Source organism: Salvelinus sp. IW2-2015, linkage group LG18 (genome assembly GCF_002910315.2).
Source record: "Salvelinus sp. IW2-2015 linkage group LG18, ASM291031v2, whole genome shotgun sequence".
Classification (NCBI taxonomy): domain Eukaryota; kingdom Metazoa; phylum Chordata; class Actinopteri; order Salmoniformes; family Salmonidae; genus Salvelinus; species Salvelinus sp. IW2-2015.
In genome coordinates, this window is record NC_036858.1 from 31,599,046 (window position 1) to 31,626,399 (window position 27,354).

Consider the following 27,354-nt stretch of genomic DNA (forward strand, 5'->3'; position numbering starts at 1 on the left):
CCATCAGCTTACAGTGCATCAATGAAATTCAGACAATGAGTGGAATATATTGTTATATAAAACACAGGTATTCAGCAGTGCATTGTACACTACACTATAATTCCAAATGGTAGTACATAAGAGTGACTCTTTCCACTTTTTCCCATTGAAGCACACTGGTGGATGGAGAATGATGTAGCATTTACAGCCACATCTATATATGATTTGGTTTTACCGTCCAACATAAATTGATGTAAAATTAATACATTTATGAGTTAAAAACATAGATATTTACAGTGTTCAGCCGTTATCAAACTATTTAAGTTAACTATGCACTACATCATTTTGGTTCAGTACGTATCAGTTTGATTAAGTGATAGTTAATTGTATTGTTTAAAAATGACAAGAAAATCATATCAAAATGAAAGTGAATAGAACATTTTGAAAAACAGATACTTAGATTGAATGCGTATCCAAATTGAATGAGTGATTTGGTGCAGTGAACAAGGACTTTGTGAACTGGTTTGTTGTACTCAGTCAATTGAAAATGTGCTTAGAGTTTTGAAACATGAGCCATGTTGATGATCTGTTTTGATTTTTGTACTTAGAGTTGTGAAAATGTACCATATATGTGAAACTTGTTGTGTACAAAACATTAAGAACACCTTCCTAATATTGAGTTGAATCCCGTTTTGCCCTCAAACAGCCTCAATTCGTCAGGGCACAAACTCTACAAGGTGTCGAAAGCGTTCCACAGGCATACTGACTCATGTTGAGCCGGATGTCCTTTGGGTGGTGGACCATTCTTGATACACACGGGAAACTGTTGAGCGTGAAAAACCCAGCAGCTTCGCAGTTCTTGACARWCTCAAACCGGTGCGCCTGGCACTTAAATATTTTGTTTTGCCCACTCACTCTCTGAATGGCACACATACACAACCCATGTCTAAAGACTTAAAAGTCATTCTTTAACCTGTCTCCTCCCCTTCAACTAGATTCAGCCAGCAGAACAATTTTTTTCTTGACCGGATGGTCGGGGGGCCGGAATGTAATTACAAATAATTTGTCGACTGCAAATTGACCTCAAGAAGCCCAAACAGATATGTTTGACTAAAACAATTATTTCAAACCTTGCTTACATTCGTATACGATCACGTGTCTCTCTATTATGCGTGGGAGTATTTAGGAACACATTTCTTAAATTAAAATAACTTGCCGCTGATTTCCTAGTGTTTTTTACAGTCTTCTATGTCCAACAATTATTTTTTATTTATTTTTTGCTCAGAAGAATTGGGGACCAAATAAAACCACCCGCGGCCTACCAGTTGGGAAACCTTGATCTATACTCATTGAAGTGGATTTAACAAGTGACAACAATAAGGGATCAAAGCTTTCAACTGGATTCACCTGGTCAGTCTATGTCATGGAAATGTTTTGTACACTCAGTGTATACTGTACCTATATTGGTCTATTAGGTACCGGTAGTTATTTTGGCAAACACCTGAGCCAGTAGAGTCTTACTCTTAGAACACCACTCGCGCTGTCACTAGATGGTTCACACTTGAAGAGGTGGACGTTCCTGCAGCCACAAGACTCCAAGGTCTCCCCATCCCAGTGCAGCCCAGCGCAGGTAATGGAGGAAGCTGACGCTTAAGCAACAAATCAATTACATGGTAAGACAAGAGATTAAAGCCCAAGGCTCATCTGCTACAAATGGGATCAGGGCTGATTAGCAGGGTTTAGGATGACGTACTGCAACTTTGTGGCTTGATCACTCTGCTACTCACCTGGCTACCTCCTTTTGCAGGAAAAGGATCCACCTGGAATAGCTGTGTAGCCCGCTATCCTGTCATTTTGGGGGATTTTATGTGAATATTTGTTTTATCATTTTTGGTGGCAGACTCCTCTGTCCACCCAGCACTATGGACTTTCCTGATTTGAGGTTGGTCAGAATGGATATGAAGAGGGGAACCCTTGCCAAAACACATTCTGCAGCTCCTTTCTGGAACAGATTACAATTTTCCAACTAAAACTCTCCCCGGGAACATTGTTGCCTAAGGTCAACTGAGGTCTTAACTGTTACTGAAGAAATAACATTGAAAAAACTAGTTTTTACTATTTTGTATATATTTTTTTTATCCAAGTTTTGATTTGGGAATAATATACACTCTGAGGTAAGCATGGTGTTGATGAAGGTAAAGTTTGACTTGCCGAAGCGGGTGAAGCTTGCCCAGGGCCTGTGGCTCATGTACTGGCTAGCAGTGATGACCGGCATTCTGGTCTTCAGTCTGGGGCTGTTCTTTAAGATCGAGCTCCGGAAGAGGAGTGAGATGATGGACAACAACGAGAGCCATTTTGTGCCCAACCTGTTGATTCTAGTTGGCCTAGCTGCTTGCGGGGTAAACGTTTTTGGCGGCAAGGTGTGCCACGACTCTCTGGATGCTTTGAAGTTCGCCAAGTGGAAGCCCATGGTCAAGGGCTACCTGATGGGCTGCTTCGGTTTCAACATTCTCCTGTTCTTAACAGCTCTGCTGTGCTTCTGCATGCAGTTCCAGTTGTACTTTTCCCTGGCTGAGGGTCTGAAGAATGGGATAAAATACTACAAGGATACGGACACACCTGGACGCTGCTTCATGAAGAGGACGCTGGACATGACCCAGATTGAGTTCCGCTGCTGTGGCAACAACAACTATAGGGATTGGTTTGAGGTCCAGTGGATCAGCAACCGCTATCTGGACTTCAGCAACGATGAAGTCAAAGAGTGAGTACTGAAATCAGTAGCTGATAGAAAGCAATGTTGGGTGGATCATGGTACCCAGAAGGCCAAGATAGGCCCAAAAATTGCCTGTAAAGTAAAAGTAGGCAAATGACTTGTTGACAGTGTGTCTGGGCGTCAGCTAGAACCAAGAAATCTGTCTTTCCACCAAAAGCTCCTTGGCCTCGAAAGATTCCTTCAGTCTTTCGATTGACAGAAAGGCTATTTTAGGAAAAAGCTACTGGTTAATTCATGCCAAGTCTTATGCAACATTGCTGCTACATAGGAGTTTTTTCTCACTCCTGACCATAGTCTCCATCTTTACTCATATGGTCTCTTGTGTTCTTGTGCAGGAAGCTGGGGATAGCAAATGAAACAAGGTAGCACTTGCTGTTGCTAGTGTATGGTAGTGACAACTTAGTTAATGTAAAACATACAAAACAAATAGTTTAATTAGGGGTATACCTTAAAGGGGGTCAGGGCAGGATAAATGTAGAGAGAATTAAAGAAGTCTTAGTGGGATGCCAGTGTAAGTGGAGTCAGGCTCATGTGCCAGGTTCTGATAAGTAGATAATCTCCCTGGATCTAAATTCCACGTCCTTCAGAGCTTACTGTCCCCCTAAATCATAACAAGACGGCAGTTAACTGTCACCAATAGACTCTGACACTTAACAGAAACACACTACCCCCCTCTCTCCCCAATATTGTGCCTTGGTGGCAACTGATACTATATTTAGTCAATTTAGATTCTGATTTGAAGACATTGATTAAAGGGATAGTTCACCCAAATGACAAAATGACACATTGGTTTCCTTACCCTGTCAGCATTCTATGGATAAGGGGTGACAGCAATTCATGCTCTGCTTTTGTTTACCTGGCCACTGTTTCAAGTGTTAACTTGTAGGTATTCTTGGCACAAATCCAATGCAAGTCAATGCTACCTATAGTAGCATTTTCATGCTTTATGTCCAAATCATCTATAAGTAACTACACAATCAATTTCAGAATATTTAGGATGGATGATTTGGACATTTAGAAAGTAATTCAGGAATATGTTTGGAAGTGGGTGGTAATGTGTGAATAGCACACGTGTAACGGTGTGCATGTTTAAATGCATTAGAGTTCATTTACATATGTATATGTGTGTGCATGTACAGTATACTTGACTGTGTGCATTAGGCATGRGTGTTCATATGTTGACTTACTGAAGAGATGCCTGCTGTCTCTCTCACTCACGAATGATCCCATCAAGAGGATCCTCATGAACCAGGTTGAAACTCTTCACCTGTCAACATTAGCCTGAAGAAATCCCAACTTTTCTCCTGTCAGCCAAGGCCTCTCTATACGATAAAGCTGATTGATCATTTAGTCATGCAGTTAGTCTTAACTGACACTTGACACGTGAGCTGTTGCCTCATTTCAATGCTTTCACATGTCTGTGTTATGGGACTGACGTAAACTTGTCACGTGGATGACATGCCGTGTGTGTGACATGGCTGACATGACTTGTGACGGGTCTGACGTGTCTCTCTTGGCCTCTCCACAGCCGTGTCCTGAGCAACGTGGAGGGGAAGTTTCTGATGGAGAGTGTACCGTTCAGCTGCTGCAACCCCGGCTCCCCCAGACCCTGCATCCAGCACCAACTGACCAACAACTCAGCCCACTATGACTACGACCACCACACCGAGGAGCTCAACATCTGGACCCGGGGCTGCCGCGAGTCCCTGGTCGCCTACTACGGAGGCATGATGAACAGCATCGGGGGCCTGATGCTACTGTACATCATACTGGAGGTGAGAAAGAGAAGAATAGGGAAATGGCTGGGGGGGCCATGTCCTTCACTTCAGAGGGTAGCTGGCGACATATGCTAATGATCACACGCAAACTAATTGATTAGCTGATTTGATTAAATTACAGTCTTAAAGGCACATGTGGGTAAGTAGTAGAGCAGGACTAGGCCCAGTGGTGTGGAGAAGAGGATAAAAAAAAATCTAACAATTTAAGACTGTCCATCGGTTTCCCATTAATGGCCATATATTAGAAGGTGGCCATTTCTAACTATCTAGCTCAGTGAGTATTAGTAGAAGTCCAGCTGGTCCAAGTTGGCCACAGCTGACCAGTTCAGTGGGCACACATACCAACCCTCCTGAATATATTTTGACTTTAGGAGAACATGTGGCACACACCAAGCCTAACTGTCACCATAACGTTGTCCTTCTTACAAGCAGGCACTAAAACACGCCATTACATAGTTGGTCTTAGCACTCACTTGACTTTCATATAAATGACTTGCCAAAAGTAGACCTCTAGTGTCTGATCTATCTGCCCAGTCTTAAGTATCAAAAGTACATGTAATTGCTCAAATATACTTCAGTATCAAAAGTAAAAGTATAAATAATTTCAAATTCCATATATTAAGCAAATTAGCCAGGGGCACAGGCCAACACTAATTTTTGTTTAGTGAGTCTGCCAGATCAGAGGCAGTAGAGATGGCCAGGGCCAGGGATGTTCTCCTGGTGTGTGTGAATTGGACCATTTTCCTGTCCTGCTAAGCATTCAAATAGTAAAGAGTTCTTTTGGGTGTCAGGGAAAATGTATGGAGCAAAAAGTACATTGTTATCTTTAGGAATGTAGTGAAGTAAAAGCAAAAATTGTAAAAAATATAAATAGTAAAGTACAGACACCCAAAAAAAGTACTTAAGTAGTACTTTAAAGTATTTTTACACCACTGTGTGGGTGTGGTATACGCGGTGAGGGAGGATCAGGGTTAGAGGGGTTAATCTGGGCAGAGCAGAGACCAACAGGTAGCCTTCCTCGAAGCACTAATAGGTTTGCTATCTGGGTCAAAACAACAACACTAAATTGTCATTTTGTGCCAAATCCAAATCTGAGATCTGTGTCAATTCATTGATGTCCAATTGATGTCCAATGGGAGATTTGATCTAAAACCCAACCCACTGGAGGAGAATATTGTTTCAATGTCACTTCAACAACAAAAATCTATGTGATCACATTGAATCAACGTGGAAAACTGATTGGATTTGCAAAAAGTCATCAACGTAAGAGAATGTGGTCTGCTTTTCATCCAACTTTTCACCTAAATCCAATAACATGGTGACATGTTTTGTTGATTTCACGTTGAATTCACGATAGTTGACAACTCAAACAAATGTAAATCAAAACTAGACGTTGATCTGACATCTGTGCCCGGTGGAAAGCCTTAGTGACTATATATATTTTGGGGATTTAGATCAGTGATTAATACATTTGGAATCAGTGTTTTCTACATCTAAACAAGAACGGGTACCAGAGATCTCTGGTGGTTCAGAGGCCATATAGATTGTTTGATAACTACAGCGTGTCAGTGTAAAGGCTCTGTCAGTGACGTACATATCTTGTTTGTCTGGTCCTCAGGCAGGAGTGATGGTGGGCTTACAGTACCTGACCACTTCTCTGGAGACTATGGCCGATCCAGAGAACCCGGAGAGTGAGAGCGAGGGCTGGCTCCTGGAGAAGAGTGTGAAGGAGACGGTGGCAGACGTCATAGCAAAGATCAAGGGCCTGGTCGGTGCAGGGAACCATGTGGGGGAGGTTGAGGAGGGGGTGGCCACTGTGAGTTGAAAGGGTCTCACCCAAAGGGACTATCGACGGGAGCTCAAAGAGAAATAGAAGGAGTGAGAGGAGAGACATCTTCTCAGTGAAACAACAAACATATTCAAACATACACACACAGGCAGATCAATGGACACATGCACACACCCTATGAAAAGTGAACAACTAAACCAACTCCTCACATTAAGGGAGAACCAAACTCAAAAATGTGAATGTACAGATGACGTCGGAAGTTTACATACACCTTAGCCAAATACTAGTAATTTGGCTAAGGTGTACGTAAAAAAATAAATATATATCCCTCTCTTAGGTAAGTTAGGATCACCACTTTAATTTAAGAGTGTAAAATGTCAGAATAATAGCAGAGAGAATGATTTATTTCAGCTTTTATTTCTTTCCCAGTGGGTCAGAAGTTTACATACACTCAATTAGTATTTGGTAGCATTGCCTTTAAATTGTTTAACTTGGGTCAAATGTTTCGGGTAGCCTTCCAGAAGCTTCCCACAATAAGTTGGGTGAATTTTGGCCCATTCCTCCTGACAGAGCTGGTGTAACTGAGTCAGGTTTGTAGGCCTCCTTGCTCACACACACTTTTTCAGTTCTGCCCACACATTTTCTATGGGATTGAGGTCAGGGCTTTGTAATGGCCACTCCAATAGCTTGACTTTGTTGTCTAAGCCATTTTGCCACAACTTTGGAAGTATGCTTGGGTCATTGTAAAGATCTTTGTCCCATGTGCAGTTGCAAACTGTAGTCTGGCTTTTTATGGCGGTTTGGAGCAGTGGCTCTTCCTTGCCGAGTGGCCTTTCAGGTTATGTCGATATAGGACTCGTTTTACTTGGATATAGATACTTTTGTACCTGTTTCCTCCAGCATCTTCACAAGGTCCTTTGCTGTTGTTCTGGGATTGATTTGCACTTTCCGCACCAAAGTACGTTAATCTCTAGGAGACGGAACACATCTCCTTCCTGAGCGGTATGACGGCTGCGTGGTCCCATGGTGTTTATACTTGCATACTATTTTTGTACAGATGAACGTGGTACCTTCAGACGTTTGAAATTGCTCCCAAGGATGAAACAGACTTGTGGAGGTCTACAATTTTCTTTCTGAGGTCTTGGCTGATTTCTTTTGATTTCCCATGATGTTAATTAAAGAGGTACTGAGTTTGAAGTAGGCCTTGAAATACATCCAATGATGTCAATTAGCCTATCAGAAGCTTCTAAAGCCATGACATTATTTTCTGGAATTTTCCAAGCTGTTAAAGGCACAGTCAACTAGTGTATGTAAACTTCTGACCATTGGAATTGTGATACAGTGAATTATAAGTGAAATAATCTGTCTGTAAACAATTGTTGGAAAAATTACTTGTGTCATGCACAAAGTAATGTCCTCACCGACTTGCCAAAACTATAGTTTGTTAACAAGAAATTTGTGGAGTGGTTTTTAAAAACTAGTTTTATTGACTCCAACCTAAGTGTATGTAAACTTCCAACTTCAACTGTATATCCTGTCCATAATAATTCTGTATATATGTTAATCAGAGTATATTTTTTAAAGAAAAATAATGAAAAATATATTTGGGTTGTCAAAACATACATGAATTTGGGCTTGTGAATATCTCGAAAATATAATGAAATAATGAAATCTCCCTTCCCTCCCCGAATCCTCTCCATGAAAAATGATGGACCTACCCTGAAACAATCAAGCCTAACATAGTTGATCTATCCTCATGTCTAATAGTTTTACCCCCATGTCCTTTACACTCCCACAACTTGTGTTAAGTGGACAGCAACACGATAGCTACACAAAAGATATGTATTTTAGTCAAGTAATCCAAAACTGTTCTTAGTCTGCTCAATTTAACTGAATTTTGTAATCCAAAAAACACATTATCAATGCCTAATGCCACCCCGGTCAATCGGTCACGTACGTTCCCTCACGCAGCTTAAATCGGGCAGCTGCGGAATCCGGTGTCCGGCTGTCCCTCCCAGCCCCTCTCACACTGATTAAAGGCAGATTAAACTCAGATTTGTGTAGTCCTGTTGAGGGCGCTTACAGCTGGACTGAGTGCCCAGATGAGGTGCTGGGAGCACGTATCAGAAGAAGAGGGGGGAACACATAAACCCGGGCACTGTAGTGTCCCCATACAGGTCCCTGCAGAGCAGCGCCACATGCATTTACATCTATACAACACACATTTGAACATTTATCGGTTATGTATCAGTGTTGCTATCGGGTTATATGTCTGCTTGATGTACGAGGCAGATGAAACTCTGATTTTGTAGTCCTTTGAGGGGCTACAGTGGACTGAGTGCCCAGATGAGGTGCTGGGAGCACGTATAAGAAGGTTGTGTACTTTTTTAAGAGTTAACAATGATCAGATTGGCAGTTTAAATCAGCATACCCTTTATGGGCAGATAGCGATGCTGGTCAGTTTGCAGTGGATACAAAAAGTCTTAACAGTTGTCATATTTTTACTTTCTGTGTGATCACGATTTTCTTCCTTTGTAATATTGAGAGTTCATCTTTTCTGTAAATTTGGATTTTGAGATATTGTGTCAAATAAAAATATGTAAAGAGAACAAGAGTCGGATTGTCTGTTTTGTCCATAAGGTTTAGTCTGACATGAGTCATTTCTAAAATGATACTGCACACTTAAAAATGTCCTGTCACAGACATATGTACTCACATTCATACAGTATTTTTAAACTCTTTATTCACCATGGCCATGCTGCCTATGCTTTACATTTCTCCCCTCATTCTCTCACTTTTTGCTAACTTCACTTAAGTGACATGCTCTTGATACATGTTGGTTGCGGTAGGGTAGTACCATATCCAAATGATGAAAAACGTCAATTAAGGAGAACCGGAGGTTCACGGTTGATGAGGGAGATGAGGCGTACGTGTAAAGAACCCAGTAGGAGCCCAGCTTTCCCTGATGGGATCAGCAGTAACGTGTGGTTCCCACTCAGCAGGGATCCAATCCTCAGTTACAGGACAAAGAAGTGACTAAAATCACTTTAACTGTGCCACCCTCAGAAGAGATAAGTTGTCTCTAGTTATCAAGTCTCAATTGAGAAAGAGGTCTTCTGACTAATTGGTCTTCCAGGTTAAATAAAGGTTTAATAAGAGTAAGTGTTGGATAATACATGTCAAAGGGTTGAGGTATATCTAGCAAAGACAATTTAAAGGATACTTAGGCTTACCTATACCCTTTTTAATGTGTCCCCTGATATGTCCAACTAAACCATAAAAGGAGGTATCCTTACCTGAGGGTTAGGTTCAGTTGAGCAAGAACAGTAAATATAGTTGTATACGTGAGAGTGGTAGTGGGGGGTAAATGGGACATCTGTCCTCTGGAATATAGTTTAAAGGACCTAAAGCACATAAACAGCTGCTGAGGAGATAAGAGCAGTAAGAGGCTTTGATGTGCAGCTTAGCCCCGTCAGGTGATTGCAAGGACAGGTGCCTCTGACGCAGAGAGATGCCCAAAGCATCTTTGACCGGATGGGGCGGGCCAGCCTCTCTCCAGCAGAATACTACCCAATTCCTCTCCAATCCTCAGAAGGCCTGGATATCTGTGCCAGAACGTTAGATCTAATGACTGATGCTAGGAAACGTAGTGATGCACATTTAAATACTGAAGAGGTTTGGGTTAGTTTTAACCTTGTCCCCAGGCTTGTGGCTGGGAATTATCCAAGGGAGAAATTCTAATTGAAAATGTATTAAATAAAAATATTTATTACCTATTAATAAGAATAGGAATGCAGCACTAAAATACTACTCTGTGACTTCCCTAAAAAAATCAAGTTTGAGTCTGGGAATGTTTCAAAGAAGCTTCCAAAAATATCTCACCTCACCTTGAATGTTTCTAACCTCAGCGTTGCTGTAATCCTGGTTAACCGCTGGTTAACTGGTTAACTGTTCTCATTACACCAGCAGCTTTATTCTCCAACTGGGCCTTGGGAGCCTAATCCACTTAATTATCCTGGACGGTTTCCATGGTGGTTATACTGGGAGGCCCTGACAGATCGGAGATGGGCACAAGTGCTGCTCACAGCAATAGTGATATTAATATCACACAAGGTCACTCAAGGTCACACACACACACAAAGCCCAGCAGGGGTCTTTGCATTAAAGGGTTAGTGCGAGATTTTGTTCTACTTACCCAGAGTCAGATGAACTCATGGATACCATTTGTATGTCTCCGTGGGAATTTGAAGGAAGTTGCTAACTAGCATTAGCACCATGCCTGGTAGCATGGTGCTAGCATACCATAGTCTAGCCTTCGTCATTGCGCTACGCTAGTTAGCAATGGCACGCAAAACTACTTTCAAACTGTACCTTCAAACTGCACGTAGAGATATACAAGTGGTTTCCATGAGTTCATCCGACTCTGGAAAAGTAAGAAACGGGCTTATTTGCCTAAATCTAGCACTATCCCTTAAAGACCGGGTATCGGCAGGGACTTCATGATAAGACTCATTTAAAATGTTCAAATCAATCATGATACATAGCTAGGTCACGATTCAATATATTGAGATTCTATATGTATTGTGATTAGACTTTGCAATAGGGTGAGTCTTAATGATTTTGCCAGGAAGAACATGTGTTTGCTGATTATTTGGTTTACAACTCAGTCAGAATTTGTTGTTATATTTAATTAAACTGTTAAACAAACATACAAAGTGGATAATCGCCAAATCCGTCATGATTTGTGTTCCAACAGGCACACATGGTTACTAAAATCCGATTTGGATATATTTGGCTGTTTTCGCTGCATAATATTTTGAAATAGTCCTTTTCAGTTCTAAAATTGTTGTGCTAAATGTGAACTCCCGTTTGTATGAGTTGGTAGCATAGCTAACGTAAACTCGCCCCATTCCGTACAAATGTGCGCAACCGCGACATTCAAACGAGGCTGCAAAGAAAACTAATGGGACTGTAGCGACTGTGTTGACTTCAAAACCGAGGGTGTGAACTACGTTTCTATTCAAGCGTTGGTCGACATGGTAATGGGTCTATAGTATTGGAGAAAAGTTGAAATAACGGACCCTCCGTTACACCGTGACGTGTCATGTAACGTACAGCACGCATAAATCTACTATTTCTGTTTTACAATCTCTCTCCACCAGGTGTAGCATTTCTCTCATCCTTTAAAAACAAGAAATGGACAGTGACGGGGGTATGGGGGGGATACCTAGTCATATTTTGCGTCGTCACTGCAAGTGATTACGACTCTCAAAAAAACTGTTTACTTCTGAAGATCACTTTAGCACCGTCCTAAAAACACGATTCAAATTCGACACAAACCTTCAAATAGGTATGTAATGACACATTATATAAACTCTTTATAGTGTTTTATTTACATTTTAGAGGTAAGGTGATAAGTTGGACAGATCGAGTGAAAAAAGCGTTTAGGTCATGTCATGTATTTTGTTGGCAAGGGGAGAAAGTGTGCTTTACAATGGTATTGACATTACAGTTGATCTGGAAGTATTACGTTTTTGAGGCGCTAAAATAAGGTCAATTGTACGGACCAAGGCGATGTACAAGTGAGTGAGTTTACGTGTAGCCATCTAGAAATCAGTGGTGCTACTTGATTAAGTCTTGAAGCTGTCTTTAAGTGTAATGCAGTTGATTGGTGAAGATGACATGAACATGTATCGGGGTTGACATCCATACAGCATTATACCCCAATTTTTACCTCAACAGTGTGTACATATAGCCTAAATGTATGCTAATTTTGATGGGGGGGGCAATGAGGAGATTCTGAAACTTTCCCCCATGTGGGAACGCGTGAGTAGCGTTGCCAAGGCATTTCCATTGTTTTGGTCGAGTTCGATTGATCTCTCTACCGCATCTATTACCCCCCCCAGCCCTCCCATCATCATCTAGTGACTAATTCAAAGTACACCTCACAAATAGACAAGACTCGGGCATTCCTTTTCCTTTTTAATTAGGTATCATTTTACAATATAGTACAATGTACTCATTTATACAATAATTAACATATTAACAAGTCTGTGACATGAAAATAATGATGCAGCCTCGATATTGGGAGTGTGTTGAAGAATGGGGGTGTGGATGGTTACCATGAGAATATGCCAAAGGAGTGATAGGAGGAAGAATTATAGAGCGTCAGGTCCCAGCATCAGGGAGACCCTGCATCAGAGAGCAGTGTGTGTGTGTTTGTGTGTGTGTGTGCGCGTTCCTCTAAAGTGCCTGCGTGTGATTATCCTGTTAAGTTTCTGAGCTTAAGGATGATATTTCAGTCTACCTGTCATGTCACACACTGCTGCCCCCTCTGTAGGTGTGGTAATGGTACAGTCCAGAGACAACCTTATGATTAGGGATAGGACTACCTGACCAAAAACACAACTCTGGCCTTTACTTATAGGCTAAAGCTAGGTCCAGAGTTGTTTTCCAGGTCAGGTCGTCAGGCAAACCCACAGGCCCTACTTATGACAACTTCACAGTCCATACATGAAAAAAGGTTAAAGGGATATGTTCCTGCACTCTTCTCAGAGATCCAAAAAATGACAATACAAAAACAATTACCAAAACAAACAAACAAACCCCATCAATGCACAACATCCACGTCAGATAAAAAGTTAAAGAGAATACATGGCTCTCCAACCAACCACATATTACCACAAAAGGAAGAGACAGCCTTGCGGTAAAGGCTCATATCAGGTTTCCTTAAATATAGTGTTAAAAAACGAATAGTTGACAACGAACAGTCTGGACACATTCAAAACGCACATAAACATAACCTGCAAAAAGATTTCACACGCACGCCAACATACACACGGACAAATTGAAAAACCAAAACACAGGCCCTCGGGAGTTACAACACGCAAACACTGGTGTGTTACTGCACTGTGTATTTGGGTGTCCATCAGACTGGAGAAAGTATTCAATGATTGCAGCAGGGGGGAGAATGTAACCCCCACACTGCAATGGGTCAGCAGTGGCTCTCACATAGCGCGTTGGGGTCAATCAATTTCAGGACTTGAATTGAAATTCTAATTCAAAGCTGAAAAGCACTATTTATTTTCAATTCGGATTTTTCGGCTCTTGAGTTCAAACTTAAATTCAAAGGAATTGAAACAGAATTGGGCACAATCTGACCTCACCTATAGACCTATCAGATGAGATTTTGGCCCAAACTCTGAAATGAGCAGTCACTGGCTGACAAAAGCAAGGATGAAAACCTTGTGCTTACTCAATGTTTAGTATCAAAGCAATCCAACACGGCAGCCATCTATCTACCTTAGAAATAATTTAAATCGTATTTGAATAGGCAGAAATTAAATAACATTCCTATAAAGAAGTTACACTCTGGAGTATTCATGTTGCACCCGACCCCGGCGGCCCGATGTGTCAGCTATATGCTTTATAATATATATATATTTTATATTAAATCAGAAAGAAAATAGAGGAACACATTCTTTCCAGGGAGAAACAGCAAAAAGAAAAGGAGAAAAACATACATCCACTCCCCGACAGAGGGGTTAGAGAGGGAGGAGCGAGAGAGGTGGGGCTCTGTTGCCATGTCCACCATACTGCTGCTCTCTCATGTGCAGAGTCCCCCATGTTGGGAGAAGGGGTGTATCCGACTCTGGTGGGTGGGACCTATAGTAACCTATGACATCACAGGTGCTGCCAGTCGATACCCACCAGGGTCTGGTTGGCCTCCTGGGCGTGGCCTATTTCCTCTGTGACGCTGTGCTGGCGCCACAGCTTCTGGATCTTGCGGTAGCGCTGGCGGCACAGGTGCAATGGGTTCCCCCGCCTGGATAAACACAGAGATGCAAGGCTTTCAAACAGCGGAGCACAGCAACACACACTACTGGACACCTTTCAGCAGAGATCAATAACATTTACAGCAGTGGGTCTCAAAGTTGCTTCTGGGGAATTCTAATGAGCGCTGGTGTCTGTTCCAACCGTTTGAGAAGCCATTTTGAGAACCACTGCTGTAGTGTAATGAGTGAATGTGCAGTGTTGTTCACCTTAGGCCCTGGTCCGTCTCTCCATAGTCATCCAGGTAAGGAGGAGCGTAGAAACAGCCCTTAGTTTTACCAGCCAGGAACAGAACCTGGCTCTCTCGCACTCTGTAACAGAAAGGATAGCATTATACTTGCACACTCTGAACGAATTTGTAGTTTCTTTGTTGTCAAGTAACCATTTCTTTGTGCTTGGAGTGAAATGAAAATAGAGGTCTTTGACCACGCACACTAATGGTGGGTTTGTCAATCGAAAGAACAATATGCAGAAAAACACTCAACCCTACTGTAAAACATGGTGGGGGATCTTTGATGTGATTGGGCTATTTGGCTTCCACTGGTCCTGGGACTCTTGTTAAGGTCAACGGCATCATGAACTTTACCCAGTACCAGGACATTTTAGCCAAACACCTGGTTCCTCTGCCAGGAGGCTGAAACTTGGCCGCAAGTGGATCTTCCAGCAAGACAATAACCCCAAGCACACATCAAAATCCACAAAGAAATGGTTAATTGACCACAAAATCTACATTTTGCTATGGCCATCTCAGTCTCCAGACTTGAACCCCATTGAAAACCTGTGGTTTGAACTGAACAGAGCAGACAAAAGGATATCAAGGATCTGGAAAGATTCTGTATGGAGAAATGGTCTCAGATCCCTCCCAATGTGTTCTCTAACTCAGAAAACATTGTAGAAAAAGGCTCAGTGTTGTTATCCTCGCCAGGAGAGGGTGCTAGAGTACTGAAAACAGGGGATCCAATCATCTTTCAGATGTATTTTTTAGTATTACTTGTTAAACAAATTCATTCTCTGAGCAAATGTATAAGTATACAATAACGTGTATATATTTTTTGGGCATACAATATAGCTCAGTAGTATTTACTTTATACAGTCTTTTTCTGCTCATCTTTATCAAGGCATCCAATAATTCCAGACCCCACTGTATACAGGCGCACACACACACGGGTCTGTACCTGAGGAAGATGCCTACTCCGGCTCCGCAGGCGAAGGTGTGCGCGGTGCAGGCTCCCACGTCCTCTCCATCTAGCTCTGTCTGGCAGCAGTAGCTCTGAGAACACAGCATGGAACCACACACCAGGCACAGGGTGGGCGCACGGGACTTATCCCCACCCGACTTAGGGCACCTGGGGGGAGAGCGAGGAGAGCATAAACACACAGTTGGGGCCAAATACACTACATGGCCAAAAGGTATGTAGATATCCACTCATTTTGAAGGGGTTCGGCTATTTCAGCCACACAGATGTATAAAATCGAGCACACAGCCATTCAATCTCCATAGACAAAGATTGGCAATAGAATGTCCTATACTTAAGAGCTCAGTGACTTTCAACGTGGCACAGTCATAGGATGCCACCTTTCCAACAAGTCAGTGAGTCAAATGTCTGCCCGGCTAGAGCTGCCCCCGTCAACTGTAAGCGCCGTTAATGTGAAGTGGAAATGTATAGGAGCAACAACGGCTCAGCCGCAAAGTGGTAGGCCACAAGCTCACAGAATGGGACCGCTGTGTGCTTTAGCGCACGGGAGAACTGTTTGTCGGAAGCTTCAAGAAATGGGTTTCCATGGCCGAGCAGCCGCACACAAGCCGAAGATCACCATGCGCAACGCCAAGTGTTGGTTGGAGTGGTGTAAAGCTCGCCGCCATTGGACTCTGGAGCGGTGGAAACACTCTTATCCAGTCACTGTACACATTTGACTAATCTGTACCCCCGCACATTGACTCAGTACCAGTACCCCCTGTATATAGCCTCGATATTATTTATTGTGTTACTTTTTATTTTATTGTTTACTTTAGTTTATTTAGTAAATATTTCACAGTAAGGTCTACAGCTGTTGTATTCGGTGCATGTGAAATAAAATTTGACTTACAATAGTGAGAGTATACATTTTTGTATTTTTTCATACTGGTCTCCCATGGGAATCAAACCCACAACCCTGATGTTGCAAGTGCCATGCTCTGCCAACTGAGCCCCACCGGAGGACCAGATTCACCATCTGGCAGTCCGACAGACGATTTTGGGTTTGTCGGATGCCAGGAGAACGCTACCTGCCCCAATGCATAGTGCCAACTGTAAAGTTTGGTGGAGGAGGAAAAATGGTCTGGAGCTGCCCCCATGAACAAAGCGAGGTCCATATAGAAATGGTTTGTCGAGATCAGTGTGGAAGAACTTGACTGGCCTGCACAGAGCCCTGACTTCAACCCCATCAAACACCTTTGGGATGAATTGGAATGCCGACTGTGAGCCAGACCTAATCACCCAATGTCAGTGCCCGACCTCACTAATGCTCGCGGCTGAATGGAAGCAAATCCCCGCAGCAATGTTCCAACATTTAGTGGAAAGCCTTCCCATAAAAGTGGAGGCTGTTATGGCAGCAAAGGGGGGACCAACTCCGTATTAATGCTCATGATATTGAAATGTGGAGGTTCAGTGAGCAGATGTCCATATCATTTTGCCCATGTCGTGTATATTGGCACCCTTGCACATTTCTTAAAGGCCCAATGCAGTCAAAATTCTGTTTTTGCTGTGTTTTATATCATGTTGTAAAACAGCTGATGAAACTAACACTGTTTAATGAAGTTATTACAGCAATGTATTTAAACATTACTAGGGCTGTCCCAAACTCAAACAAATCATCAGTGTTTGAGGGGTGCCTTCCACCAACTGCTGTTCTCAGCTCTCATAGGTTATGGAAGTGATTCAGATAGGGTGTGTCTATATAGGGAAAAATACACGTTTTAAATAGATTGGTTTAAAGAACAGACAACAGTTGAGAGTTGTCTGTTCTTTTGACCAATCTATTTAAAACGTGTATTTCCCGCCTGTATTTCACCCCTCAAACACTGATGATTTAGAGCAGTTTGCTGCTGAAGAGTGGGCCAAATTGCCAGTAGAAAAAGGTACAGCAAGCTCAATGATGGCTACAAGAAGCATTTGTCGGCAGTTATCTTGGCCAAAGGCTGTGCAACCAAATACTAGCACCAGGGTGCCAATCATTTTGTCCCTGCAATTTGTCTATTTTCTAAATGATTAATTGTAAACTTAAGTTTATAAAAAATGTCATTGGTTCTGCAATGTTGAAAATCCAATAAGGTGTGGAGACCTACAGTTTTCAATTTCAACTTATTTGAGAAGAAATAGGGAATTATTTAAGAAAAGTGGTCCTATAGGTCCTATATATTTGACCGCAACTGTATTAGACATTCACTCTAAAAGGTCTTCCATAGGACAGGAAGGAGAGCAATGACATCCAATTGCTCCCGATTGTAATTTTGCAAGGCTATGCTATGACATCTCTGATGCACCAATGACAGTTGTTCGCTGGGCACTCACGTGAAGCTGGATGCTTGGTTTATGAGGGCACTGTAGTCATCTGGGAGGTCAATCAGGCTGTTGGACTCCCGAGGGAAACTGAACAGAGGAAGAATTGGTCAGCCCTAGAGCTCTTAACATTATCAACAACAAATTCTGTACAGTTCTAAAAAATAAAAAAACTCGACCACACCAGTGTTAATTTCGTCAACAATAACTATGACGAAAAATATTGGTCAACATATTTTTCCTGCCGTTAACGAGACGCCATGAATGTGTTACGAGAATTCCTTGCGAGACTTAAGGACATTCAATTCGACATGAAGCTCCTATTCATCCGTTTTGTCCAATCATAAGCATGCATGCCTTTGCAGAATGTTTAATGCCATCCTCTCATTGGCATAAGTAACGTCTTTCAGGTGCGCGGTCTGATTGAGCTGATCTGCTCTCCCACACAGCTCCCTGGCGGTCACTTCAGTCACTCGTCAATCTTTTGATATGATACGCAGAACAATGTTAACTCTGTCTTACTTTCATGTAGGCTATTTTTGCATTGATCATGTCAACTATTTTCCTACGTGCTCTTTTACTCATGTCTTGTCGCGTTCCGCAAATACACGTGCAGTTTTTTCCCGATTGGACCTATGAATGCTACAGTATTCGCTGAATATTAGGAGTAAAGTAACATTTCTGGCAATGTTGGAAAGCTCAGATTTTCCCCTCTTTAAGGGAATCAACGGCATGGTCAATCCTCTGCAACTGGATCCTGGACTTCCTGATGGAACGCCCCCAGGTGGTGAGGGTAGGCAACAACACATCTGCCACGCTGACCCTCAACACGGGGGCCCCTCAGGAGTGCGTGCATATATCCCCATCCTGTACTCCCTGTTCAACCACGACTGCGTGGCCGTGCACGATTCCAACACTACTATCAGCAAGACATTGAGGGACAGTCCACGAGCGGATTGTGGACTACAGGAAAAGGCAGGCCGAACAGGCCCCCATTAACATCGACGGGGCTGTAGTGGGTCCAAACAAACCAACACAGTCGTGAAGAGGGCACGACAACGCCTCTTTTCCCTCGGGAGGCTGAAAAGATTTGTCATAGGCCTGCAGATCTTCAAAAAGTTATACAGCTGCACCACAGAGTATCTTGACTGGCTGCATCACCGCTTGGTATGGCAACTGCTTGGGTAGTGCCGACGTCCCAGTACGTCACTGGGGCCGAGCTCCCTGCTATCGAGGACCTCTATAGCAGGCGGTGTCAGAGGAAGGCCCTAAACATTTTCAAAGACTCCAGCCACCCAAGTCACATACGTTTCTCTCTGCTACCACACGGCAAGTTGTACCGATGTACCAAATCTGTAACCAACAGGACCCTGAACAGCTTCTACACCCAAGCCATAAGCCTCCTAAATAGTTAACCAAATAGCTACTCAGACTAACTCATCACATACACTGCTGCTACTGTTTACTATCCGCCACTTTATTCCTGGCTACAGTATTTGAACATATCTACCTTGTACCCCTGCACATCAACTCGGTACRGGTACTCCTTGTATATAGCCAAGTTATTGTTACTCATTGTGTATCTATTTGTACGTGTTTTACTTTTCTATTATTTTTCCATTTTCTTTCTCTGCACTGTTTTTTTTTTTAAAGCATGTAAAGAATAACATTTTATTTTGATCTTCTCCTTGAGCATAAACTGAAAATAGCAGGCGTCCAACATGTAGAAATCACTGCCATTTCCTGGTTACTTAAATTCTACACTGTTCACTCAATTTCAGTTTTTGTGAGAAAACAAGCACTGTGCAGTGATTCTCTACACTCTCAAATCTAAAATCGCAGTAAAATGTATTCAATAAATAAAAATATCATATTTTCAGCTGTTTGAAGCTGGTGGATAAAACTAAAAGTAAAGACTCCAGGGCGAATCTCCACCATGTTGCCAGGAAATGGGATGCGGGGGAGGGGGGCGAGTGGTTATTCACCTAGCTTCCTCAAGGGGAAGCAAAGTTAGCCATAATACCTTTAATGTGCATATGATGGAAGTAAAAAAGGTAAATATTATTTATTTCATGAAATAAAATGCATTGACTAATATGCGACTAACATGACTGGCTAAAACTACACTAAAATTGTCTAGAGTTTTGGTCGACTGAAACTAATAAGTCTGACATGACAAATGTATTTTAGTCATAAAGTCTAAAACGAAAATAGCTGCCAAAATTAACACTGTACCACATATTATACCAATATCCAACCTAAGTAATCAGAGTCTTCAACCCATCATATCACAGTAAAATAGCAGCACTGACCTCACGAGAACGCCACCTCCCTGGAGGGTCTGTCGTACACCTGGGTGAGAGCACCACCTACAGGACAGGAGGACAAGATGCTAAATGAAATAAACTTTCCCCCATCAGTGTGACTATGACATACAGTACATCAATCAGTCATGCAGCTGGCACTTCTGAACCATTCAGAGGATACAAGAGGAGAAAAGACAGGTTACTGGCGCGAGCGAAGGAGACTCTTACCCGTGCAGTAAGGGCTCCAGTAGCTCCTTCTGACTGTGGTAAAGCTGAAGCAGGTTGGAGGGCAGACTGAGGTATCCACACAGCACCTCCCACTGACCAGGACACAGAGCTAGAAGAGACACCGAGAGTGAACATCAACAGCATGGCTGCGTTTGGTACAGTGTACGTGTTCAAAGATCAGTAAGAGTGTAAAAGTGTGAGAGAGATACACACACTTGAATATAAGTGTAAGGCTGTGCCTATCATGGAATAACCACAATCACCGATATAACTGTTCAAACTGCTAAATTAAAAGCATGCGCTAATTGTCTCTCCTCTCTCCCCTCCTCTCTGCTGCTGTAGCAGTGGCCCACTTGTGTTGTGTTGCCTAGAAACCGGAGTAAACAATCTATCACACAGTGGTCATGCCTTTGGGTCACGCCTACAGACTTGGCTCTCGATTCAATCCATACAGCCGAAGTTCAGTGCAATAGRGCGATTGAAATTTAAAGGCAATGTTCCCACATTCACAGGGAGACTGCATTCGTGGTAAATGCTGCATGTCGGCTCAATCGGAAATTACATTTAAAATTCCAAGCGCGCTATAGTGCTGGACTTCGGCGATATGGATTGAATCGAGCCCTTAACGTTCGCGAACTTCGGTTTTTATAACATTGACGATTCACTTTCGCTTATAAAATGTCCCACACTCACCAAGCAGACAGTGGTGATTCAGGTCAGATTTCAGCATCTTTTTAACACCTTTACAAACCAGAGAATTATTCCTACTGTAGCTGGTACAGATAATACTGGCTACAGCGTCAAAGAGAGTGCATTTCTGAAGGAGAGTGTACGTTGGGAGGAAATGGAGACAGTTGGATATCTAGACAGATTATCATTCTTTTACACTACGGCCATTGCGTCAAATATTATTTCAAATGAAAGGATTGAAGGGTTATGGCAGCTCTTATTCACGGTCTTCACCCATAATCATTGGTTACACGATTATACAATTAGCGTGCCAGCCCTGTGTGTGTGCGTATCCATGTTGTAGTTACCATGCAGCTCTGGGGGCGTAGGAACCCCGTTAAGGTGGTGGAAGAAGAGTGCAGCTCCTCTCAGGTAGGGCAAGATACCAGTCTTCACGCAACGCCACAGGTGCCAACCAGAGCCCACCTCAGGCAGGGAACTGTCACCACACACACACACATTAGAAAAATCACTCACAGCATGGTTCAAGCACAACGCGCGCATTACCGCGACAATACTGGGGGAAAAGCTGGCTGCTTGGTGGATAGGGTAGACGAGGGTGTAGTCTGGGGGGGGGTTCACGGCAACGTGTCATAGCTACAGAGTCAGTGTCGCCTCACCTTCCCAGGTGTGTTCTGAGGGTGTTGTAGAGAGCACAGATGTCCTCCTCCTCTTCCCTCTCTGCTCCCCCACTCTCCTGCTCCATGGTCACCTCCTCTGTTGACACACACAACGTATATGTTTGGTCCTTTCTCTACGCCGTACAAACACGTTTCATGTTTGACAGCGGTTAACTTCGACGACTCGTAAGTACCCTCTCCTCAACTATCCAAAAGGTACGATTTTAGCTGGGGTTGAGAGAGCTTTAATATGCATGCAGACACATTTCCACACACACGCACCCTGTCCAGGTGTAGGGTGCTCTCTCTCCTTACCTGGGCCTGACGTGAGCAGCATCTGGACCATGTGAGCCACAGTGATGAGGTGGAAGAAGTGCAGCTGGACAGCGTCTACGCTCAGCCCTGAAGAGTCCTGGGAATGGACCGACCCGTAAGACAGCACCACACTCACCTGAGAGAGGGATCGGTATTGACTTAACACTTAAACACAAAAATCACATTTTATTGCTCACATACACATATTTAGCAGATGTTATTGCGGGTGTAGCGAAATGCTTGTGTTCCTAGCTCCAACAGTGCAATAATATGTAACAATTTACAACGACACACACAAATCTAAAAATTAAATAATGGAATTAATATATAAATATCAGAACGAGCATTGTCAGAGTGGCATTGACTAAAATACAGTATATACATATGAAATGAGTATAGCAGTATGTAAACATTATTAATGTTTTATGGTCAGAGTCAACAATTGGTTCGCTTATGATCTGGGAGGCCAGAGATATGATATACCACTTGGCATGTATAGTACCAGTCAAAAGTTAGGACACGCCATAATATGGACTTGGTCTTTTACTAAATAGGGCCATCTTCGGTATACCACGCATACCTTGTCACAACACAACTGATTGGCTCAAACGCATTAAGGAAATAAATTCCGCAAATTAACAAGGCACACCTGTTCATTGAAATGCATTCCAGGTAACTACCCCATGAAGCTGGTTGAGATAATGCCATGAGTGTGCAAAGCTGTCATCAAGGCAAAGGGTGGCTACTTTGAAGAATCTAAAATATATTTTGATATGTTTAACACTTTTTTGGTTACTACATGATTCCATGTGTCTTCACTATTATTCTACAATGTAGAAAATATAAAAAAGTAAAAATAAAGAAAAACCCTTGAATGAGTAGGTGTGTCCAAACTTTTGGCTGGTTCTGTATGTCTGATGGACGGGGACTCACCAGAAGGTGCAACATGTCTATGTCCAGGATACAGGGAGAGGTCTCCACCTGGGGGTCTGGAATCAATGCTACACAAAACACACACACCCCATCAATAAAACTATACAACTCAAATGCCTAGACCAAAAAAAAGCCTCAACATATACAACATTAACACAACATGTGAATTTGAATTCAGGCACTGAAAAGACCAGCCTATTGGCCCTGCAGGTGCCCGTCGACAGTGTCTGTCCTACCTGCTACCAGTCTGATGTAGTGGCCCTGCACGGAGGGCTGAGAGGCTGCAGTCCAACACGCTGAGCCAAACCTGGCCAGGGAGCTCAGGCAGTCATCCTGCACACACAAACACCGGTGTCAAATATGTCTCAGCACCTCTCCGCATAACACTACTTCCTAGAAGTCCAGTGACTCATAGGTTAGAAGGAGAGGTTGTCGTCGTTTACCTGTCTGCAAGGTAAACTTCCAAATAAAGGCTTCTCCTCGTCCACCAACAGTCGCTCTGCAAAATGAAAGAAGAAACATTGAACATCACAATGAGAGAAACGAATGTTGTGTTTGGACATCTGTGGACCATTCTCAGCAACATATTAATTGAACTGATTTGGCAGGCGAAAACCTGAGAAAAATCCATCCAGGAAGTAGGATTTTTTTTATTTTTGTTGTTTTCTATTGAATGCCTTTACAGTATCCATCGACTTAGGACTAAAATTGCACTTCCTATGCCTTCCACTAGATGTCAACAGTCTTTAGAAATTGTTTCAGGCTTGTATTCTGACAAATGAGGGAGTAAGACCAGTCTGAATGACTGGACCCTACAGTGTCACAGCTTTTTCAAGAGCGCGACCGAGAGCTCGCCTTTCTTGTTTACCTTTTATGTTGACGACGTTATTGTCCGGTTGAAATATTATCGATTATTTAGGCTAAAAACAACCTTAGGTATGATTATAAACATCGTTTGACATGTTTCTACGAACTTCACGGATACTATTTGGATTTTTCGTCTGCTTGTTGTGACTGCGTTTGAGCCTGTGGATTACTGAAGAAAACGCGAACAGAACGGAGGTTTTTGGATATAAAGAGAGACTTTATCAAGCAAAACGAACATTTATTGAGTAAATGAATGTCTTCTGAGCGCAACCATATGAAGATCATCAGAGGTAAGTGATTCTCCATTTCTGACTTGTGTAACTCTTCTACTTGGCTGGTTACTGTTTGTAATGATTTGTCTGCTGGGCGCTGTTCTCAGATAATCGCATGGTATGCTTTCGCCGTAAAGCCTTTTTGAAATCTGACACCGTGGTTGGATTAACAAGAAGTTAATCTTTAAACCTATGTATAACACTTGTATGTTTTATGACTTTTTATAATGAGTATATCTGTTTTTGAATTTGGCGCTCTGCAATTTCACTGGATGTTGGCCAGGTGGGACGCTAGCGTACCTTAGTAAGGTCAAACTATGTTGGTTCTCTAATTCTTGTCAATCATCTTTTTTTTCTGTCTGTGTGTGTATTACCGATAGACTGGATGGTGTAGGCACAGCTGCCCCAGCACATGATGGGCACGCGGGGGTCCTGCTCGTTGGGGTGCACCTTAAGGCCAACTTTGTAGGTCGCCGTCCCAAACGTCGTCAGCATCTCCTTTATGGTGCTGGAGTAAGGACTCCTAAAGAGACGGGTACGTGAACAACATCAAAATCAGAGGAAGCCAATCGAACTAACCCAAAGATGTCTTGGTTTACTCTTTAAGACATTGTCAACTGCCCGGAGCCCAAAAAGTATCTTTCCCATAAAATGGGTTACAGTGTCAGTCATGAGCAGTCACTTACATGGGCGTGTAGTCTATCCTAAAACTCTCAGGGGCAGAGCACCCCTCTTCTACCATCTCTTCAACAGCGTCAACACCTACACACACACACACAGGTTACACACACAGGTTAGTGACATAACGTGAACGCATAGACACATTCTGTCGTATATCACCTCAGAAACACTTTCATCTCAATGCTGATATACAGTGACCTCTAATGTGTTACGTTGAACGTATGAATGTGTGGTGCGATGATGAGAATGATCTGCGCGGGAAGGAACTCACCGACGGGCTGGAGTTTCCTGTGGGCAGAGTGCATGGCCTTGATCTGCTGACCACTGATCTTTAGCCACTGACCAAGACCAGGCTGCTCACAACTGGAGAGAGGAAAGAGAAGGCGACTGGTCAGTGGACTGACCTACTCATTGTCACACTTCTGGAGAAGCATATAAATATGGGCTGGCCATTGCTTCTTCATTTGGCATGCTAATAACAAGGCTGTTGGGATACACCGAGTTTACAAAACGCTAGGAACACCTTATTATTGCATTGCACCCCCTTTGGTCGTGGGCATGGACTCTACAAGGTGTCGAAAGCGTTCCACTGGGATGCTGGCCCATGTGGACTCAATGCTTCCCACAACTTGTGTCAAGTTGGCCAGATGTCCTTTGGGTGGTGGACCTTCCTTGATACATACGGTAAACTGTTGAGCGTGAAAAACCCAGCAGCGGTGCAGTTCTTGACACAAACTAGTGTGCCTGGCACCTACTACCATACCCCGTTCAAAGGCACTTCAATCTTTTGTCTTGCCCATTCACCCTCTGAATGGCACACATAACCAAGCCATGTCTCAATTGTCTCAAGGCTTAAAAATCCTTCTTTAACCTGTCTCTTTTTCATCTACACTGATTGAAGTGGATTTAACAAGTTACATTAATAAGGGATCATAGCTTTTACCTGGATTCACCTGGTCAGTCTACGTCATGGAAAGAGCAGGTGTTCCTAATGTTTTGTACATGCATCAGAACCATTCTTTGAATAATATTTATTTAACCAGGTAAGTCATTCAGAACATATTTTATTTAACAATAATGACCTGAATTGTATAAAAAGAACGAACACATACATTTGCTAGCATGGTCTTTTCTCTTGAAACCTTTTCTCAGCGTTCTCTATGTGAAAGTGTAAACGATCTGAATGACCTCTGTGTAGTTGTGGAGGTGACGACTGAGCGTTAGTGCCGAGTGAGCCTTGACCTCACGTGAGAGGAGTGGTACTGTTGACATCAGAACTCTTGAAAGGAATTACACTGGTTTAATTGGGGGGGGATGGACTGGTTGGAGGTGAATGAGAGGCGAGGCACCAGAGTGGGTTCATCTTGTCACAACCGCTAATCAGTGTGTGGTCACTGTGACCCTGTACCAGTCAAGTGTGGTTTCCTGCATCCCAGTAGTCTTAAGCGGATTCCTCTCGTCCCCTTCATCTGCACCGATCTGAAGGAACTGGACGGGTGAAAGCAAATTCCCATTGAGAATTCACTATCTGCATTCACTTATCCATCATTTTCAGATGAGCACAGGTAATGGAAAGCAAACCAAATTAGACAATGAGAGATGCACACCAAATTAACGCGCGCGTGTCCTCTGTAGCGGAGTTGGCGCTTGCAACGCTAGGATAGAGGGTTCACCCGTAAGTTAAATGTATGCAGCATGACCAAGTCGCTTTGGGTAAAAGCGACTGCTAAAAGGCATATATTATTATGATATAGTGTGATTGGGTACCTGTTGGAGCCCTTGGTGCCGGGGAGCAGTGGAATGACAGTGTTACTGAGGCACTCGCACAGCGGACACAGGAACTCCCCGTTCCCCACATCGTAGCTGGTGTGGACGCGCAGTCGCTGTTGACGCCGCTGCTCCTTGGCCTGCACCGCCTCAAAATACCTGCACACACACACAGGAGACGACAACTATTGAGTTTTAAACCCAACCAACAGTCAACTCCACAGGCCCACTGAATCCTCAAGATCCAAACGTTCCATTTAACACAACCCCCTGTATGTGTCATACTGCCCTGCCCCAGCGCTGTAGAACCCTGAGTCTGGCTCACCTCTGCCAACAGTGAGAGTGCATGATGTGGCCACAGCTGCCTGTGTGTGTGCCAAACGACAGGTCAGGGTGCATGAAGAGAGGGTCGTAATGCTCTGGAAAACACAAGCAGGTAAGTCAAGCAATGCTAGTATATCATTCACAGACAAAACACAAAGACTATACATCCTTCAATCTGTGGTCTAGGGGATAGGATGAAGTTGCTTCTTGACACTGATCTAAGGTCAGTTTAACCCCCCCCAATAGTTAAGATTAGGACTTGAGGGAAGGTAAGCTGATCCTAGATCTGTACCTAAGGGCAAATTCTACCCATCTTTGTGCCCTCCAGTCTCTTTCTCTCACCGGGGTCGTGCGGCGGTCTCTTGCGGTTCTTGGACATGACGGTGGAGCGCTGGACGAAGGCAGCCAGCACCATGGCCTTGCTGTCAGCCCTGATCTCCTGCTCCTCCTGGCACAGGATACACGTAACAACCTGCCTCTTCTCCCTGGGACGTGACCGCCTGGGGCCCACACACGCCAGGGCTGCATCTGATGAAGTGGGGCTGCAGGAGAGAGAGGGGGGGGGCAGGTGAGAGACAGCTTATAGAGCTTGATTGAGTGTAGAGTAGGGATTGGGTGGTG

At 43.3% G+C, this 27,354-nt stretch overlaps 2 protein-coding genes across 2 annotated transcripts in view; one reads left to right on the plus strand and one right to left on the minus strand.

Moving 5' to 3' along the window:
- The first annotated feature begins 1,942 nt into the window (after window positions 1–1,942).
- LOC111978489 (peripherin-2) lies at window positions 1,943–6,489 on the plus strand. The gene is made up of 3 exons (XM_024008586.2): window positions 1,943–2,740; window positions 4,281–4,527; window positions 6,149–6,489. The coding sequence occupies exons 1-3, from the start codon at window positions 2,160–2,162 to the stop codon at window positions 6,353–6,355; spliced, it is 1,035 nt and encodes a 344-aa protein (XP_023864354.1). The 5' UTR covers window positions 1,943–2,159; the 3' UTR covers window positions 6,356–6,489.
- Window positions 6,490–12,288: 5,799 nt separating this feature from the next.
- LOC111977533 (E3 ubiquitin-protein ligase UBR2) overlaps window positions 12,289–27,354 on the minus strand; it is a 44,466-nt gene continuing 29,400 nt past the window's right edge. Inside the window, exons 27-44 of the mRNA XM_070448194.1 lie at window positions 27,076–27,275; window positions 26,735–26,828; window positions 26,410–26,568; window positions 24,914–25,005; window positions 24,648–24,723; window positions 24,336–24,484; window positions 23,266–23,321; window positions 23,059–23,155; window positions 22,823–22,890; window positions 21,890–22,025; window positions 21,575–21,671; window positions 21,263–21,393; window positions 20,226–20,334; window positions 20,004–20,060; window positions 17,704–17,781; window positions 15,328–15,498; window positions 14,362–14,463; window positions 12,289–14,144 (exon numbers count right to left, since the gene is read on the minus strand). Coding sequence (XP_070304295.1) covers window positions 14,003–14,144; window positions 14,362–14,463; window positions 15,328–15,498; window positions 17,704–17,781; window positions 20,004–20,060; window positions 20,226–20,334; window positions 21,263–21,393; window positions 21,575–21,671; window positions 21,890–22,025; window positions 22,823–22,890; window positions 23,059–23,155; window positions 23,266–23,321; window positions 24,336–24,484; window positions 24,648–24,723; window positions 24,914–25,005; window positions 26,410–26,568; window positions 26,735–26,828; window positions 27,076–27,275 — 2,014 coding nt within the window. The 3' untranslated portion in view covers window positions 12,289–14,002. The remainder of the gene's footprint in view (window positions 14,145–14,361; window positions 14,464–15,327; window positions 15,499–17,703; window positions 17,782–20,003; window positions 20,061–20,225; window positions 20,335–21,262; window positions 21,394–21,574; window positions 21,672–21,889; window positions 22,026–22,822; window positions 22,891–23,058; window positions 23,156–23,265; window positions 23,322–24,335; window positions 24,485–24,647; window positions 24,724–24,913; window positions 25,006–26,409; window positions 26,569–26,734; window positions 26,829–27,075; window positions 27,276–27,354) is intronic.